The 18,879-nt window shown below is 32.7% G+C and overlaps 1 protein-coding gene across 1 annotated transcript in view; it reads right to left on the bottom strand.

The window, feature by feature from the left end:
* Positions 1-355: 355 nt before the first annotated feature.
* Positions 356-18,879, bottom strand: part of LOC133200469 (uncharacterized) — a 29,549-nt gene continuing 11,025 nt past the window's right edge. The window contains exons 6-11 of the mRNA XM_061336260.1: positions 15,105-15,226; positions 13,217-13,300; positions 12,192-12,233; positions 8,159-8,200; positions 3,186-3,214; positions 356-836 (exon numbers count right to left, since the gene is read on the bottom strand). Coding sequence (XP_061192244.1) covers positions 573-836; positions 3,186-3,214; positions 8,159-8,200; positions 12,192-12,233; positions 13,217-13,300; positions 15,105-15,226 — 583 coding nt within the window. The 3' untranslated portion in view covers positions 356-572. The remainder of the gene's footprint in view (positions 837-3,185; positions 3,215-8,158; positions 8,201-12,191; positions 12,234-13,216; positions 13,301-15,104; positions 15,227-18,879) is intronic.

Genomic DNA, 18,879 nt, shown 5'->3' with positions numbered 1-18,879 from the left:
GTGAATAGTTAAAGAAATTTCAGTCCACATGTAAGGGCAATAAAAATAGGTCAATCAATATGAAACTTATAAACAGATGATACAAAAAAAAATGGATGCTTGGATTGGTATATATTTTTTAACCTATTTTGGTTGTAAATGATGCGATTAATAAATTTTTCAATTATTAAAAAACTGTAAACTTTCTATGGTGTTCAAAATTCTACCTTTCTGCAAAAATCCTTATTACTCTAGATCTACGCATGTTTTTGTCACCATAAATCCCATTATTGTTAAATTTGAGAAAAAAAAATAAAATTTATTTGATTAAGCTTATTCATTTTACTCATACACAGATGACTCAAGTTGTCATTTTTAAAACTTTTGATAAAATGTTTGTTTGTATCATTTGTCCTTAATCTTCATCTGTATGTCATCAAAGTACAGAGACAATCCAAAAATCAGCTAATTATTTAAAAACATGTCAAAAAAAAAATTACGAAGGTAGAATGACAAGATGACAGAATGATGAAAAGACAAACTCAAAGGGATAACACTATATGCCCCAACAATTTTGGGGGGATAAAAAGGTTTCATTCTGGTGGTAAATACACATTTTCTTTCACCTTTGGTCTTTGAAAATACCTCTCAAGGGACTCCAGCTCTATTATGTGTTCATGAATTGTTGAAGAGGTTTCATTCGAAAAGCTTGTTGAGTCTTCATATATTTTACTTGCGATCATTGTCAACTTTTTATTATGTTCACTGTTGTCTTCACTGCTGCATTCAGACTGAAGAATTCCCAACCTTTCTAGCCCATCACTAAGCAGATTTACCAGTGTTTCACAGTCATTTTCCTATACAAAAGAAAACAAATCCTGAAATAGTATGTTTCACCATGTTTGCAAGACTTATATGCACTTACATGTAATGTTGTTTAGAAATGGTTTTCGATGATGTGGGTTTTAATTTTCACAATCTAATGCAATGTTACATGTATAATTGTTTTCCTCTATCACCTCTATGCACTTAAATGTATATCATAAACAAATGTGTTACATGCACAAATTATTACATTGGGCCATAAAAAAAATTAATTAATAGTTTCTCAGGCCAAAAATTTCAAAATTCAATGCGGCAGGCAGTTTTTTTTTTTTTTTTTTTTTTTTTTTTTTTTTTTTTTTTTTTGTTCTCTTACAGTATTTTATTAATTAACTTTGTTTGGCATAACATTATTTAAAGTTGAATATATATTTTAATGTATGTATTTACAAGAAATGTATTGTTTATCTAATAAAAACATCTATCTATTAGCATTTTTGAAAAAGGGGAATAACTCAATTTTCTTTTTCAACTTGGAAAAATAGAAAATTGAATTATTTTCCCTTTCAAAATGTCAATAAAATTGATCAATGCGGCAGTGTTTGACCTGATGCGGCGGTGCCTGAGAAACTATTGATTAATTTTTTGGCCTTGAAATGTCTTTTTTCTTTTTTGTATACATATTTATATCTAAACCATGTTCCTAAAAGTATTGCAATCAAGAAAAACAAGAAGCCCATGGGCAACATTGCTCACCTGAGCACAATGGCTAGGCAAAAGCACAAATCAGTTCAGTATTGAAAAGATTTCCGGAGGGGGGGGGAGGTGGGGGGGGGGCTTGAATTTTTAACTACCTGATGATGCTTCCATGTCAATATAACAAATGGCTTTGTTGTACTTGAGAAGATTTTTAAAAAAATTTCCCATATATTATTTTGAAAAAATCTGATCCCCCATTGTGGCTCCTCCCTACCCCAGGGGTCATGATTTGAACGAACTTGAATCTACACTATCTGAGGATGCTTCCATATCAATATGACTAAACACAACTTTAATTTCTGTTCTTCAGAAGAAATATTTTTTCTATATGTTCTTATGTAAAACTTTCTACCCCCATTGGGCCCCACCGTACCCCCGGGGGTCATTCTTTGAACAAAATTGAATTTACACTACCTGAGGATGCTATCATATCAAAATGACTAAACACAATTTTTAGTTCTTGAGAAGATATTTTCCTATATGTTCCTATGTAAAATTTTCGATCCCCCACTGTGGCCTGACCCTATCCCCGGGGGTCATCATTTTAACAAACTTGAATCTAAACTACCTGAGGATGCTTCCATATCAAAATGACTAATAATGGCTTTGCAGTTCATCACAAGTAGATATTTTCCTATATATTTCTATTTATTGCAGTTCTTCAGAAGTAGATATTTTCCTATATATTTCTATGTAAAACTTTGATCCTCCATAGTGGCCCCACCCTACCCCCGCGGTCATGATTTGAATAAATTTGAATCTTCACTACCTGAGGCTGCTTCCATATAAGTATGACAAATCAGGGATTTGCTGTTCCTGAGTAGAAGATTTTTAAAGATTCCTCCTATATATTTCAATGTTAAGCTTTGATAGTCCATTGTGGCCCCTCCCTACCCCCAGGGGTCATGATTTGAACAAACTTGAATCTACACTACCTGAGGATGCTTCCATATAAATATGACTCATCATGGCTTTGCTTTCCTTGAGAAAAAGATTTTTAAAGGTTTTTCTTATATATTTCTATGTAAAAGTTTGACCCTCCATTGTGGCTCCGCCCAACCCCCGGGGGTCATGATTTGGACAAACTTGAATCTACACTACCTGAGGATGCTTCCACATGAGTTTCATCTTTCCTAGCCCTGTGGTTCTTGAGAAGATTTTTAAAAGATGCTATTAATTTTTCACTAATTCTTTATTATCTCCCCTTGAAAGAGGGTGTGGCCCTTCATTTGAACAAACTTGAATCCACTTACCCCGAGGATACTCTGTGCCAAGTTTGGTCGAAATTGACCTAGTAGTTCTAGGGAACAAGATGAAAATGTGAAAAGTTTACAACAATGACAACAACAACAACAACGACAGACAACAGAAAAATTTTGATCAGAAATGCTCACTTGATCCTTCGGCTCAGGTGAGCTAAAAATTATGAAGAATTTTTTTACTATATATACGATGGCACATATTTTTAAGTTTTTCAAATGGGAATTAACTAGACACGATTTATGTTAATTTGTGCTATAATTACATGCATAATGGGAATAAATAGAGGTAAATAAAAAAATGACAACACATTTCACTCAATCTTTTGATCATAGTGCTAGTAATACATTTCTTTAAGAACTTACCTCTTCTTTTTCTGGCTTTATCAAAATGACTGTAATTTAAAAAAAAAATCAATTATTTTATTTTTTTTCCCACTTCCGTACAAGAACTTCTTTTACATCAATGGAAAATTAGAAGGTAGATGAGCCTTGGAAGTCACCTGAATATGCTGAGTAACCTGTGAACTAAAGTCATACAATTTTTCTAATTCTTTTTTTTTTTTTTAAAGGGCTAGCTGCTAGTTTAGCCCAAACATGGGGCCTAAACCACATACCATGGGCCATTAATTTTACAATTTTGATCAAGCAAACAGTTATCAGCTATAAAGCCGTGAGTTAAGAAAGGTTTTTTGTTAAAGATTCTCCAAGGACAGTTTAAAGTGGCGGCCCCACCACAGTTAAGTTCCTGAGTGCCATGTTAAAATATCAGCGCCATAGTTCTGCCACAGTCAAACACTAGTGCCATGGTAAGACGGTGGTTGATCAGGAAGATAAATCTATAAATTTACAAATCCCAAATTAAAACTCCAAATTATGTACCGTTTTTCAGTTTCTCAATATTTGGCTTGCACAGTCAATTATGTTCTAGACCTCGCTTGGCTTTATGCATGAATGAAAAGAGGCAAGCCGTTATTTTCACACTATAAATAAAAAGGTACTATACAGCATCAAATAAATTTTGACACCTTTATACCAAATTAATTTTGAAACAAAAGACCTATGTATTTTAAGTTCATAGATGCTTTTGAGAGACCAGTTCTTTAATTTTTCTTCCCCAGTAAAAATAAAGAAAACACATGAAAAATGAAGAAAAATTGGCCAATCATTATAAAAATACAAGCTGAATTATGAACAAATCGAGCTAAAATTTTTAACATTTCTAAAACTGTTGTTGTTTTATGTTACTTTTAAATTTTGTAAGTACAGGATACATGATCTTAATTTTATCGCGTAAGTCCACGAACTTCTTGATAACCCCTCACATATTTTGGAATCATACTAATTTTGGTTTTACATATGTTTATTAGCTATAGATATCTATGAATTATTTTTATTATCATTATATTTATTCTACAATTTGGCAAATAATTAAAAATATTTGTGCATCCAACTTATGAATCAGAAGATTGATTTATATGTTGTTTTACGAATTTTTCACTCATATAGAGACGTCACCATATACTGGTGAAGGGCTTCAAATTTAGAATGCTACTCGGCACTCAGGGTCATTGAGCAGTGAGAGATCTTTATCGTGCCAATGCCTGCCGTGACACGGGGCCTCGGTTTTTAAGTTCTCATCTGAAGGACTCGCAACTTTTACTTCAAAGTGCCGAGCGCCAGGCGAAGGAACAGTTGCTACCCATTTTTTATCAACTAAGGTCAGACACGGCTGAGATTTGAACTCACAACCTTCCCATCATGGAGTGAGCGCTCTTCCCACTGAGCTACCCTGACGGCTACTCATGTAGAGACATCATCATATACCGGTGAAGGGCTTCAAATTTAGACCTATACTCGGCACTCAGGATATTGAGCACTGAGGGTTCTTTATCGTGCTAATGCTTACCATGACACAGGACCTTGGTTTTTAAGGTCTCATCCCAAAGACCCTGACTTCCACTTTTAGTGCCAGGTATTTGACAAAGGAACAGTCACTACCTATGTTTACCTCTTAGGTTTGATGCGGCTCGGCGAATGAGAATCTAACCTGGGCCTCCCGATCACATGATTCAGAAGAGTATTGTGTATTTTTCAATTTGTTTAGTGGTTTCTTCGCAACTTCGGTCACAAAATGCCAATGAATTTAAGCACTTCATGCAAGTCCTATGCCACAGAAAAAATTGAAATGATGGAGAACCCTACAAGTAATAAATTCTTAATAGATGTAGCATACCAATAGAGCAACACTCTTGGACTGAATGCTGGAGCCACAGGATATGATTTTTTAAAATTCTGGTAAACAACAAAGTACTAAATGTTTGGAATTGTCTACAAGATATCCTTTAAGAAAGGAAATTTTAAAGATCAAATGCATGAGTTTTAATATATATGTATAACCTATTTTGCCCCACCCTTAGACCTGAAAGCTTGATTCAGTGACCATGATTATGATAATTTGGAAGAGCTACTGTACTGACCAGACACAACCTAACACCAGAGCGAACCCAAAGCGCACCTCAGATTCGCTTTCTGGGTTCGCTCGGGGTCCGCTACAGGTCCGCTTTGAGAAATTTTGGGTGCGCTCTGGGTTCGCTTTGGGTTTGCTCTGCATTCGCTCGGGGTCAGCTCTGGGTCCGCTAGAGCAAACCCGGCGTTCGCTTTATGCACTCATGCGCGAAGCAGACCCCGCTTTAATCTTGCCGCCAGTAAGCTCCGCCCCTTGTTTATTCCAAATACAGCAGTGAAAAGGATCATTGTTGTTTTTGTGGCGATCGATACATGTGCATGTACAGTGTCTGCAATGTTATTGTTCACTACATACACGAACGATCACGTTGTACACAAAATAGTTAAAAATATTTAGGAGTGGATATTTAAAAAAAAAAAAACAACTTATTAATAGATATTTTAGATTAAAAATATTTACTGCTGCAATTAATCGACTTTGGAAAACTTTTTGATATGTAAATTAAAATGTAATTTATCATCGAATGCAGCATGTTTTATCACATGATATAGGTTGAATATGAGTTTTGATTCAATTGGATTTTATAATATGCAGTATGGGGGTAAAAAAATTTTTAAAAGTGGCCTAAATAATGAATGAATACTTATATTCATCTTTCTGTTTATGAATTTCAAAAATCAGCATTTTTTTTTTAATTCATTCATCTGCAGAAATTAAAATAATAATAAGTATCAGGGATAAAAAGTAACCCAGACAATCATGTAGTGTACATTTGTCAACTAATTATTTATGTTAGTATTGGGAATTAATAAATTTTTTTTTGTAAAAATGTACATTTCTAATGTATTGATATAAAAATATCATGACCACAATAAGCAGTTAACGGGGCCCATCATCAGAGAAAAAAATCGTTAAACATCTTAAATATGCTTTATCATTTAAAGTTACGCTGTTTTAAAAGAATACAATACTGTACGGCTTATTATATTACTTATTTACTACCGATAATTAGTTCGTTCAATAATGTACATGTAAATCGCGCATTGTTTTCTTTTTATTTCAGTTAATAAAAAAACAACGACAACAAGGTAAATCAAGCTTTACATTATTTTTTTGTAAAAGATAAATCAAAATAATACCATAGTAGTTTACGATTGGACATACTGTACATGTACATTGATGCTGTTCTTTATTTCTTTATTTTTATTTTTTTATTTTTTTGTCTTTTTTACTTTTTTTCCAATTAGGAAGATTAATAATTTTGATGTTGATCTGGATTTAAACAAATATGTAAATTAGAATTATAAAAATAAAATAATTGAATGAAAGCATGTATTTATACATACTCTTGTACAGTATCTCGAGATAATGAAATGCTATAACTTGTCAAAATGCTTTTTTTTTTCTTTTTTTTTTTTTAAGTTACAATTGTAATAACCATTATTTTCTTTTAAACATTAAAGAACTTTTTGTCTGATAAATTTAAGCAATATAAATAAATGGATTTTAAAAATAAAAAATAAAAAAATAAATGTGTACAAATAACATGCTACCTGGATAATTAAAATATAAATATTATAATTATTTTTTTTAATTGTGATAATAATAATTTCACACTGTACATAAACACGCTTTGCTTGTGGAATGTTTTATTTACATCAAATGACAAACTGGCATGCTGATCGGTCGACGTGCTGATTGGTTAACACGTCTTATCGCTAATCCTGATTGACAGCTCAGTTACGCAACATCGAACGCGCGTTCGCTTGCTGGGTTCGCTACTGAATTTGGGGTTCGCTTTCGGCATTCGCTCTGGGTCTGCTGCGGGTTTGCTCGGGGTCCGCTCCTGGTTCGCTCAGGGTCCACTATAGCAAACCCCAAGCAAACCCAGGCAGCAAACCCGGGGTGCACTTTGGGTTCGCTTTCTGTTAGGTTGTGTCTGGTCAGTACTGTAAATACTTAATATAATCATGTAAACAGTTTTCCAACTAGCTGCCTGAACAAATAGGAGTTAAGTGAGTAATGCATTTTCAATATTATACATGTACCAACCTAACCCCACCCTGGAACCTGAATGCAAGGACCATGAATTTCACAGTTTTTGTCAAGAGCACATTGCTTTTTATAATCATACTGATAATTTGACTGCTTTTTTGTGAACGAGTAATAAATTTTTAAAGATATAATTAATTTTTGGTTTTGTTCCCACCCCTTAGGCCCAATGAGGCAATTTTAAGACCATAAAATACAAATTTACTCCCCTTTACCTATAGGTGTATTATATTAGTTATCCAGGCCGAAGGGTGTATGGAATACAACCCGGGCTAAATCCCCGTACACCCTTGATTGGACCTGGATAACGAATTTATTTTCTATGTACCAAAATAAATTCTTTGTAAACAAGTCCAATCAACTGTGTTTAAAGCTATTGATAAGATTTACTACATCCTATAATGCATCGATGACGTCATGTTATTTGCTTTGTATCATAGAGAACCTATGCATTGTGACATCATGTTTTTTTTTACCCCGGGCTCAAGTCAGTTTACGGTAATTTGCACCCGACTTTGAAACCATTCAAAGCATATGTTACAAGCTACATTGGAAATAAAGTGCAATATCTTAAAATTGATTGATAGTGGTTCAGTCATTCCAGAGAAGAAACTGAAAATGCTTAATAGTTTTCAACAGATGTATCATGATGAAAGGGAATACAGAAAGAAAGAGAGAAAGAAATAGTGAAAATTTATGCATGCATGACTTTGGCCTTAAATGAACTTTAAAAAAAAAAAGGTCAAATAAGTGACTTTAAAGATCTTAAAATTTATTGTAAAAACATATAACAATTGCTTAATTAAAGTCTACAAACCTGCCTCCTCATCTTCAACTCTTTCAATTATATTTTCTTTTCCTAAAATATAAGTAAAAACATCAGCATAAAATGTCTTCATCTCCAAATCAACAAAAAAGAAGCAAAAGGTCCAAAAGGCCTTAACTGTCATCTGAATATAAAACAAATGAACAATAAAATATTCAAAGAATGGCAAGAATGTTATAAAACAAAATGAACTGATAGAGTAAGACATGTTGCTCAAAAACAAGACATTTAAAGGCCCAAGGGCCTTAGGGATCAAATGATTATAATTCAACACTTAAGTAAAAAAATACATGGAATAAACTATATAGAGCTATGTTGCTGAAGAGCAAGAGAAATAGGATAATTAGGGATCAACAAAATGATTAGTTTAGTACTTGGTAATAAATCTTAAATTAAATGTACTTGTCCCCATTTGTCACTATGTGTATCACCATGCAAACTGAACATAACAACAGTGCTTAAGCACTTTTAATAAAACCATCTCATATCCTCTTACATTGGCTATGCTTGGTCTTTGAGTAATATTTTAAATGTAAAAAATTTATTTTTCACTCATTCTTTATTTATTATTTAAATGTCTATCTGACCATTAAAAACAATGGAAGTACTTTAAATTTTGTATTATAAATTATAAATGTCCTTGTATGACTCTCTCATTCTATTCATTCAGTTGACCTTTCAATGACATTAATTACAGTGAGATAATTATCATATGTGAAAAGCAGAGAGGAATAATTTCTTTCAGAAGAAGAATACAAATTTACATAATGAAAGTAAGTGACCCAGTTCCCAGTTCTGGGGGGGGGGGGGGGGGGGGGCAATGCTATAATGTGCACTAACTAGTGTGATCTCTTGACCCATATGAATATAAATATGCTTCTTTGTAACCAATATTCTGTACATTCATAGAATATAGTGCACTCTTTTATGGGATTCATAGGGATCATAAAAAATTTGTTATAACCCAGAACTCCTTTTTAATCAGTTCTAATAACCAAAGTTTTACTGTATCCTACATAGATATTGTGAAATACTTGGTTAAGCTAAAAATAAAAAATCTATGTGTCTGCCACATCTGTACCAAAAATATTTCCATTTCTATTTGTTTTCTCTGTGATAATGCTTTGAAAGTTAGTTGAGTTGATTTCTTGATTATTCTACCAGAATGTAAATTTCGCCAAGCGATAGCTCAGAAGCTAAGGAGGCGTAATATGCATGTACATGTAAATCTTGTGCGTCTTTCTTTGTGTCTGACGTCAGTGGGCGGGGAATATTGAATTTGACATGGGAGGCCTCGTGTAATTTAAATCTATTAGTCTACATTTTAAAAATCTAAATTTACAATTTTATTTCACAATGAAATTGAAATATAAGGAATCACTGTCTAGTTAGTAGAGTATGCCAGGGACATCAATGATAGTTGGAAACGTGGCTTCGCCTGTTATGCAAATTACCCAATGTTTCCAACTATCATTGATGCCCTGGCAAACTCTACTAACTAGACAGTGATTCTCTAAGTAACCATAGATATTCTATACATATAAGATCAATAACACATACCAGCATATTAAAAACACTATTGCATGTAAAAATGAAATAAAATTAAGTAAACACAAATGAAATGTAAGATATACTACATGTGCATGTTGTCTCTCCCAGGTAGCAGAGATCAGAAAGCAATCATGAATAATTACCAGAGATAAGAAGAGGACTATGAACTATGGCAGTTCAGCTTTGTGCTTTTCTGGTCTTAGTGGTTCTTAGAACCTCATGAGAACAATATCTTCATAACAGCATAACAACTTTTTCAAAAGTCTCTGTCAGAATGTTTTTAATCTTTAATATTATGAAGAACATACCCAAATAATTAGAAAAAGTGATTAAAATATACACCTTTCCCCACAAACTAATGAGAGAAACTCTATTTATCAATACTTCTTTTGTTGATCTTTTTGTACTTACCCACGATTTAATTATTAAATGACTGTTTTGGGTTACATTCAGATTTACAATGTGAATATTTATCAAAAAATGTAAATTTTTTATTTAAAAAGATAATATCTAAGGGAAACATTGTTATTATACACCAACCATTATGAATAATTAACAAATAATTATGAAAAGGAATGCACGTCATTTCATGATAGACAATATAAAATTTACACACAATCTTTTACAGATCTGTGACTCAGATACATTTCATCAAGATATTGTACTATTTAGATTTATTAGGATTTTTGCATTCCTTCAAAATAGTTGCATGCTATTCACATATTATTACAGTTGTGCAGCTTCATTACATGAGACAGTCTTGGATTGAAGCCATAAAGTACGGGAAAAAGTAACATTAAATTAATTATGACGTCATAATGGATCTAGCACCAAACAGACAGACTAAATTCATTTACTCGATATGACGTCATACGATGTAGGTTCTAAGTTAAGAGTGTTGAATTTAGTCAGGAATATTAAGAACACCTCTTTAAATAACTCTTCTGAATTTACAAAATTAACACATCTATAAAACTAGATTTTTTCAAATTATTTAAAAAACTAGAAATATGTCCATAGGACATGAATGCCCGCTGAGTGTATATTAGTAATGCAACATGAAAATTTGTATTAGTGTATGAAGTCTGATGAGAATATCTTGAACAGTTTCTTTAAAACTGAAATCTTAAAAAATAGATATAGATGATAAATTCTCACCAAAGTATGTATAAGTGCATAAGCATACATAAAAATATCTTAAATATTTTCTTTAAAACTAAGCAAAATGGAAATTTAAGAGAAGTGAGGACAAGGTCACAGTAAAGGTCAAGATCAACAGTTTTTAATGTAGTTGAATAGCTCTCACTAATATGTATCAGCATATTAAATTTGATAAAAATATCTTGAATGGTTTATTAAAAAATAACTGAGCTAAACACTAATTTAAGAAAAGTGAGGTTAAGGTCAAAGAAAAGGTCAAGGTCAAAAAATGTTAATGCAGTTGAAAAGTTTACATCAGTATGTATTATTAGCTTATGTAATTTGATTAAATATCATGAATGTTTTTTTTTTTTTTAAAACTGAGCTAAACACAAATTTAAGAAAGTGAGGTCAATGTCAAAAGAAATGTCAAGGTAACAAATGTTGATGCAGTTGAATAGCTTACATCAGTATGAATCAGCATATGAAGTTTGATTAGGCCTACACTATCTTGAGCCTACACTATCTTGAATGGTTTATTCAAAACTGAGCTAAACACTAATTTAATAAAGGTCAAGGTCAAAAGAAAGGTAAAGTTCAAAAAATCTTGATGCAGTTAAAAAGCTTACTTCAGTATGTATAAGTATATGAATTGATAACAATACCTTGAATAGTTTCTTTAAAACTGAGCTTAACACAAATTTAAGAAAAATGAGGTCAAGGTCTAAGGAAAGGTCAATGTCAAAAAATGTTGATGCAGTTGAATAGCTCCCAGCAGTATGTATCAGCATACGAAGTTTGATAACACTATCTTGAATGGTTTCTTTAAAACTGAGCTAAACTCTAATTTAAGAAAAGTGAGATCAAGGTCAAAGGAAAGGTCAATGTCAAAAAATATTGATGCAATTGAATAGCTCTCATTAATATGTATCAGCATATGAAGTTAGATAAAAATATCTTGAATACTTTCTTTGAAACTGAGCTTTGAACTGAGTTAAATGCAACACGTGATGGAAGGAGAGACGTAAGGACAAGCATGGAAGATGCCCCGGCCCAAGGCTAAAAATAAATTTTAAGAGCATTGTAATATTTTAAATAGAAATTCATCACCAATGCAAAATGAAATATAAATATTTTATATCATTTATAAATACTATAAATGTTGCAAACTAATATATTATCCTGCTCAATGATTTTTACAATGTAGATTTAACTCAGTAGCCTATATTTAGATTACATTTTCAACCCCAGCATTTGTTTTCTTTATTATTCGTGACACATATATTTAGTACTAAGTAAAGATTGGGCTTTATGAAAAAAGATTCATACACACCAGCATGTGCAGGTTTTCCAGATGGTACTAAATTTCTTCTCTCTGAAAAGAAATGCTTCAATTATTAAAAGAATATTTTAAATGCAACTCTAAAAAAACTAAATTATTATTCATTATTCCTCTATACAAGTCATTTTTTGCAACCTCTGCTTGTACTCTTTTGAAATTTGGTCAAGACATATCAATTTGAGATAAAGTGACCAAACAAAACAGTTGTAAATGCAAGTCAGACAGCTGAAACTCAACTCAGTCATCTTGATTTTACTTTGAAGTGATTTAATAAATAATAATGAAATTACATACTGGGACACCATGCTGAGAATTAGGTCTTAATTAAAAGCAATATTTACATAAACTAGAAAAAGGAACCTAAAATTTTGATCATTTTTCATCTTTTAAAAATGTGCAGGCAGATTAAAAACCACTTTCTGACCTGCATTTCAGCATTTTTGATTGACTTAAATCTCTAAGTCTAGTGCAGTGATGATCATGATTAAACTCAGTCTTTGTAAGATGCTATTTTGGAATTTTCTTTATCCTTATACATAAATTTTTCACCTTACACTTGCACAGGATTTTCATCTATTTTTCGAGTTTTGGTTTGCCATCTCATTTTACTGTTTAAGAATTTAAATAAAATAAAATTTAATCTTTCAAAATATAAATATCAGTTTATTTAAAAACTAATTGCAAACTGAATGCCTATGCCAATCACTCAGTCTTATTTTAGAAACGTTGGACATTAATTATAACAGTAAAACAAACATTAGAAGTCTGAAAAGTACTCAACACCAAAGATACATGTACATGTATGTCCACATTTGTACATGTTGAAGGAAATCATACCCTGCAATTGGTGCAGACATCTGCAAAGTTGGTGCATCTTCAGCAGTTCAGATTTATGGAGAACAGACAGGTTACAGATGCAGACATTGTGAATAAAAACTCATGTTCTTGCACTTTCATTTATATGAATGTATTAAAAGATTATTTCATAAAAACATAAGGTTTTTTGTATACAGTACCTTCAGAAGTTCCTTCTTCAGTAGCTTTTCTCTGATTGCTTTCCTCATCAAAACTTTTATTATCAAGTGCAAGTTGTTGTTGACCTTTGAAAATTCAGACTTTGTATAAATATATTTAAACAAGCACAATAATAGCTGCAATACTGGTTAACTATTCACCCCACCACAAGCTAAATTACTGTAAACACAGTTACTTCTGATGTGCTACAATTGACTTTATACATACATGTATCTAGTTTAGTCACGAAATATGAAATTTTGCAAGTTACATTAAGATTATGAAGAGGATATTCAAACCCTCTGTTTTGATTTTACGAGCTACAAAAACCATGATTAAGGTTTATGAACAGAAGATGACTTCATACCTGAAATTACACTGGATGGAGTTTAGAATTATCATCAGTATCAAATCAAATGTAAATATATCATATTTCATGAATTTCTTCAATACTCTTGTTCCCCACCATTCCCAACTGTGTGCAACACATAATTTATTCTCGCAGGGGTAGCATGCCAATTATGAAGCTTGTGTTGTTTCATCAGATTGTGCACCTGACAAATTTTTGCTGTGCAGAGAATTCAAAAAACACGTTTTACCAGTGCTTCCTTTATGCCACTATGCTGGATCCATATTGTTTATCCCTCCCATGTAACTTGACATTTCATAGATTTAGAACTGCCGGTTCATTTAGAATATATGCAAATTGAGGATGGAAGCATTTCAGTTTCCTATTAATTTACATGTCTGTACTAATAAAAGAGTCCATGCATTGCCTATATTTTATTCAATCATTTTAAACTGTGAATTCCAGTCATGCTGTGTACCTGACCATATATAATTCAATGCACTGCCACTGAGCAGGGTGCTATTGACTTTGATTGTTGTCAAAACATGACAAGGTCTTAAATCTAAGCTAAGTTGTTGAGATAACAAGTATGATGAACCCTGAAAATTTGTATGTGCTTTACAAATAATGCACAAAATGAAGATATGGCCATAATATTCCTAGATTTCCATCCAATTCTTTTATAAAAATAGAGGGTGGTGAGCAGATTTTATTTTATTTTTTCCATTGTGTTTTTTGTTGACCTGATCAATTGCTGAAGATTTATCTATTATGCCCAAATAAAAGTCATAGTAGAGGTCCATTCATATATGCATATCTTTTTCTACACATCATCACCAATTTTTCACAACTATTGATCTTTGTTTAATACATATTACAGCAATTACCATCTTGTCAGCTGTCAAAATCATGCTGACATTCGGGGGATTCAAAACAAAAGCTGAATGGTGGTTAAATACCAATCTCGATCAGAATCAAGACAAAGAAAAACAGAAATTTAAAACAAACTCGTGGCGGGGGTAAAAAATCAGGGTGGACGGGGATGAGAATCTATGATTTCTTTTTATTATGGCCTATATTGCACTATTTTATTCAAAATGAATACCAGTTTTAGTATTCAATACTCAGACCTTTCAAAAAGTACTTGAGAAACCTGTTACTTGTACACAACCATGATATAAACGTGTAATATATTTATATATATTCCTGTTCTTATATACATTCTGTTTTTATATTGTAGTAACTACTTTGGAAAGAAATTTTGCCTCATACAAGCTAAAAATGCCTTAGTATGCAACTAAAAAATGCTGTCTCACATGAGCTAAACATGTTTTAGTATGCCATTAAGATAAATTATGTTGAAGAAATTCATTGATTAAATAGGATCTAGGATAAATAGAATTAACAAATTCTTAAATGTTTTTTTTCTATACATGTACATCCAATTAGTACATAGTACATGTGACTGTGATTACATGTAACAATTCAGCAGTTCTATAATTCTGTAAAATTCAGCAGCTAGAGTTTCTGGGTATATTCACCTTCTCTTTTTCGTCTACGTCGTCTGTACACCAAAATAGCAAGGACTATTGCCACAAGGACTGCAACTACTCCTATTATGATAGAAACAATGTATCCTTTATCTTCGGAATGTCCTCCTGACCTAAAAAATCAACACAATGAAAGTCCTGAAAAGATGTTAGGTATAGCATGGTTCATAAAATAGAATTAGCAAAACATTCGTGTGTCTATAATGTTGCTTTTAAAGTATTGTAGAGCAAATTGAGCAGATTCCAAAGGAAGCAGGAAGGCTGATTTTCTTTGTGGTATTTTTAGCTCACCTGAGCCGAAGGCTCAAGTGAGCTTTTCTGATCAAAATCTGTCCGTTGTCCGTCGGCAGCGGTGGCGGCGTTGGCGTTGTTGTCGTTGTAAACTTTTCACAATTTCATCTTCTTCTCCAGAACTACTATGCCAATTTCAACCAAACTTGGCACAGAGTATTTTTGGGTGAAGGGGATTCAAGTTTGTTCAAATGAAGGGCCACGCCTTCCTCCAAGGGGAGATAATTATGAATTCATGAAAAATTAATGCCATCATTTAAAAATCTTCTTCTCAAGAACCACTGTGCTTGAAAATATGAAACTTATATCGAAGCATCCTCAGGTAGTGTAGATTCAAGTTTGTTCAAATCATGACCCCCGGGGGTAGGGTGGGGCCACAATGAGCAATCAAAGTTTTACATAGGAATATATAGGAAAATTCTTTAAAAATCTTCTTCTCAAGAACAGCAAAGCCATGATTGGTCATATTTATATGGATGCATCCTCAGGTAGTGTAGATTTAAGTTTGTTCAAATCATGACCCCCGGGGGTAAGGTGGGGCCACAATGGGCGATCAAAGTTTTACATAGGAATACATAGGAAAACTCTTTAAAAATCTTCTTCTCAAGAACAGCAAAGCCATGATTGGTCATATTTATATGGAAACATCCTCAGGTAGTGTAGATTCAAGTTTGTTCCAATCATGACCCCCAGGGGTAGGGTGGAGCCACAATGGGCGATCCAAATTTTAAATAAGAATACATAGGAAAAATCTGTAAAAATCTTTTTCACAAGAACAACAAAGCCATGATTGGTCATATTTATATGGAAGCATCCTCAAGTAGTGCAGGTTCAAGTTTGTTCAAATCATGACCCCTGGGGGTAAGGTGGAGCCACAATGGGTGATCAAAGTTTTACATAAAATACATAGGAAAAATTTGTAAAAATCTTTTTCTCAAGAACAGCAAAGCCATGATTGGTTTTTTTAATGGGTGCATCCTCAGGAAGTGTAGATTCAAGTTTGTTTAAATCATGACCCCCCAGGGGTAGGGTGGGGCCACAAAGGGCGATCAAAGTTTTACATAGGAATACATAGGAAAAAGCAAGCCTTTTAAAATCTTCTTCTGAAGAACAGCAAAACAATAATTAGTCATATTTAAATGCAAGCATCCTCAGGTAATGTAGATTCAAATTTTGTTCAAATCATAACCCCCCAGGAGAATACAGGGGCCATAACAGGGGATCATAGTTATACAAAGAAATACAAATGATATATCAATAAGAATTGTCTTCCTAAGAACAGCATTAGTTGTCATATTAATTCAAAAGCATCCCTTTGAAGTATAGAATCAAGTTCAAATTACCCCCCCCCCCCCTCGAATGACTTTTATATCAAAACTTTTCAAGACTGAACTGATTTCTGCTTTTTCCTAGACAGAGTGCTCAGGTGAGCGATGTGGCCCCTGGGCCTCTTGTATTACTTGTTCTAAATAACACCACTTTCAAAGAACTGGATGACTTTAATCTGCATGTATATCAATTTGTACCTTATAACTGCATATTCAATAAATTTATAATTATATTGTAAATTTCTTTCAAGTGATACTTAAGAAAACACTGTAAACAAGAGGCTCATGGGCCACAATGCTCACCTGAGAATCTTTTTTAAGAAAATGAGATAAGTCATCCATCTCTGGCACTTTGTTATAAGCGTGTTTTACTGTACATCCTATAGGATGACATTTTACAGACAACACACAACACATGACAGCCAGAGAGATGGATGGAAGCAAGACACTTTGATCAGAAAAAGTAATTTAGCCTTTTGCACAGGTGAGCTAATACAAAAGGGCCAAAGGCCATGTTGCCCACCTGAGCACTTTGGCTAGCCTAAGGAAAAATCAGTATTGAAAAATTTAAATACATAAGTAGTATACGAGGGTTGTCCATAAACTTCGTGGACAACCTCTATCACACAGCCTTGGATTTTGTGAATAAAAATAAATAAGGTTTAAGATTAAATTCAGACTTTACTTGTACTGTTTATCAATTTTCAAGAGAATGCAATAATTGGAAAATATTAATATCAAGCTTCAAAAAGTTTTGCTATTTGCACCCGGAGCACACAGCGACAACATTAAAAAATGTCTTAAGTGCAAGCTACCTTTTAAGAAAAGTCTTCGTATTTTCTCAATTTTATCTCATTTATTGTGTTGTTTTACCTATTTATGAAAGATGTCTTCATATCGGCCAGTTTTTATAAAAAAAATTTAATGTGATTTACTTTTAAATATCTTCCAGTTTAATGAAAGTTCCCAGTAGAGCAAACCCAGCCTTTGCTTTCACTGAAGCTTGAAGAGAACCCTTATATATATGTTTTCATCAATTTCAAGTGTCATTTTAAAAGTTATGCAAATGAATGACGTGTTTTTTTCACCTGATGAAGAGTGATTTAAAAACAAAACAACAGATTAACCACCTACCCCCCCCCCCATTTTTGTAAAGATAAAACAAGTAAATATGAATTACAAATTATAATTCATTTAACTATTTTTTTCCAAATATACATACGAGTATATACATTAATAAAAACATTTTTTTTATGTCCCTTAATTGAAGAAAAAATCTATTTGTAATTATAAATATGAATAGAAAATATAAAAAATAACAGAAATTATTTACAAATTATATAATGAAAACACATTTCTCAAAAAATAAAATAGAGGAGAAAAGTTTGATAGTGACTATCTTCTGTGTTAGTCACAATTGTCTTTATCTTTTTCATACAACCTGTCTGAAAAATTAACGCAATGTATTACATGTATTAATTTACATATTTTAAGAGAAATAATTCATAAGAATACAGTTGTAATTTTGAAATTTCTAATTAATTAATGTAACGTTGAAAAATATATAATTTATAAATATCACTTACATAAATAAAAGTAAACTGTAGGTATACAAATGTTACGATTAACTTCTGATGCTAACAGGCATACTGATTGGTCAATGTGCTGATTGGTCAATGCGTTAACTTGACTGACAGCTCTGTTATGTAATACTGAATGCCGGGTGCACTTTCTGGGTGCCCTTCTGAAATCTGGGTTCACTATCGGCGTTCGTTTTGGGTCTGCTGCGGGTTTGCTTTGGGTGCGCTCTGGGTTTGCTTTGAGTCAGCCCTAGTGGACTCAAAAAGAACACGGAAAGAGAACCCAGAGTTCGCTTGGGGTTCACTTTCTGTTAGATTGTGTCTGATCGGTACTGTAATTGAATCTATATTACCATGGACATACAGTCAAACCTCATTATCTCGAACTCAATGGGACCAAGAAAAAACTTCAAGATATCTGAGGATTCTAGATATCCAGAGTAAAATGCTTAAAGAATAAGGGGTTGGGACTTCCAAATCACTTCGACATATCTATGGTATTCGATATATCAGTGTTCAAGATACCAAAGTTCAACTGTATAACCAATCATGGCTTTGCTGTTCTTG

Source organism: Saccostrea echinata, unplaced genomic scaffold (genome assembly GCF_033153115.1).
Source record: "Saccostrea echinata isolate AGI-Se365-2 ecotype Australia unplaced genomic scaffold, CSIRO_AGI_Sech_v1 ptg000040l, whole genome shotgun sequence".
NCBI lineage: Eukaryota > Metazoa > Mollusca > Bivalvia > Ostreida > Ostreidae > Saccostrea > Saccostrea echinata.
Note: the sequence above shows the minus strand (reverse complement) of the source record. Positions and strands in the feature narration are given on the sequence as shown.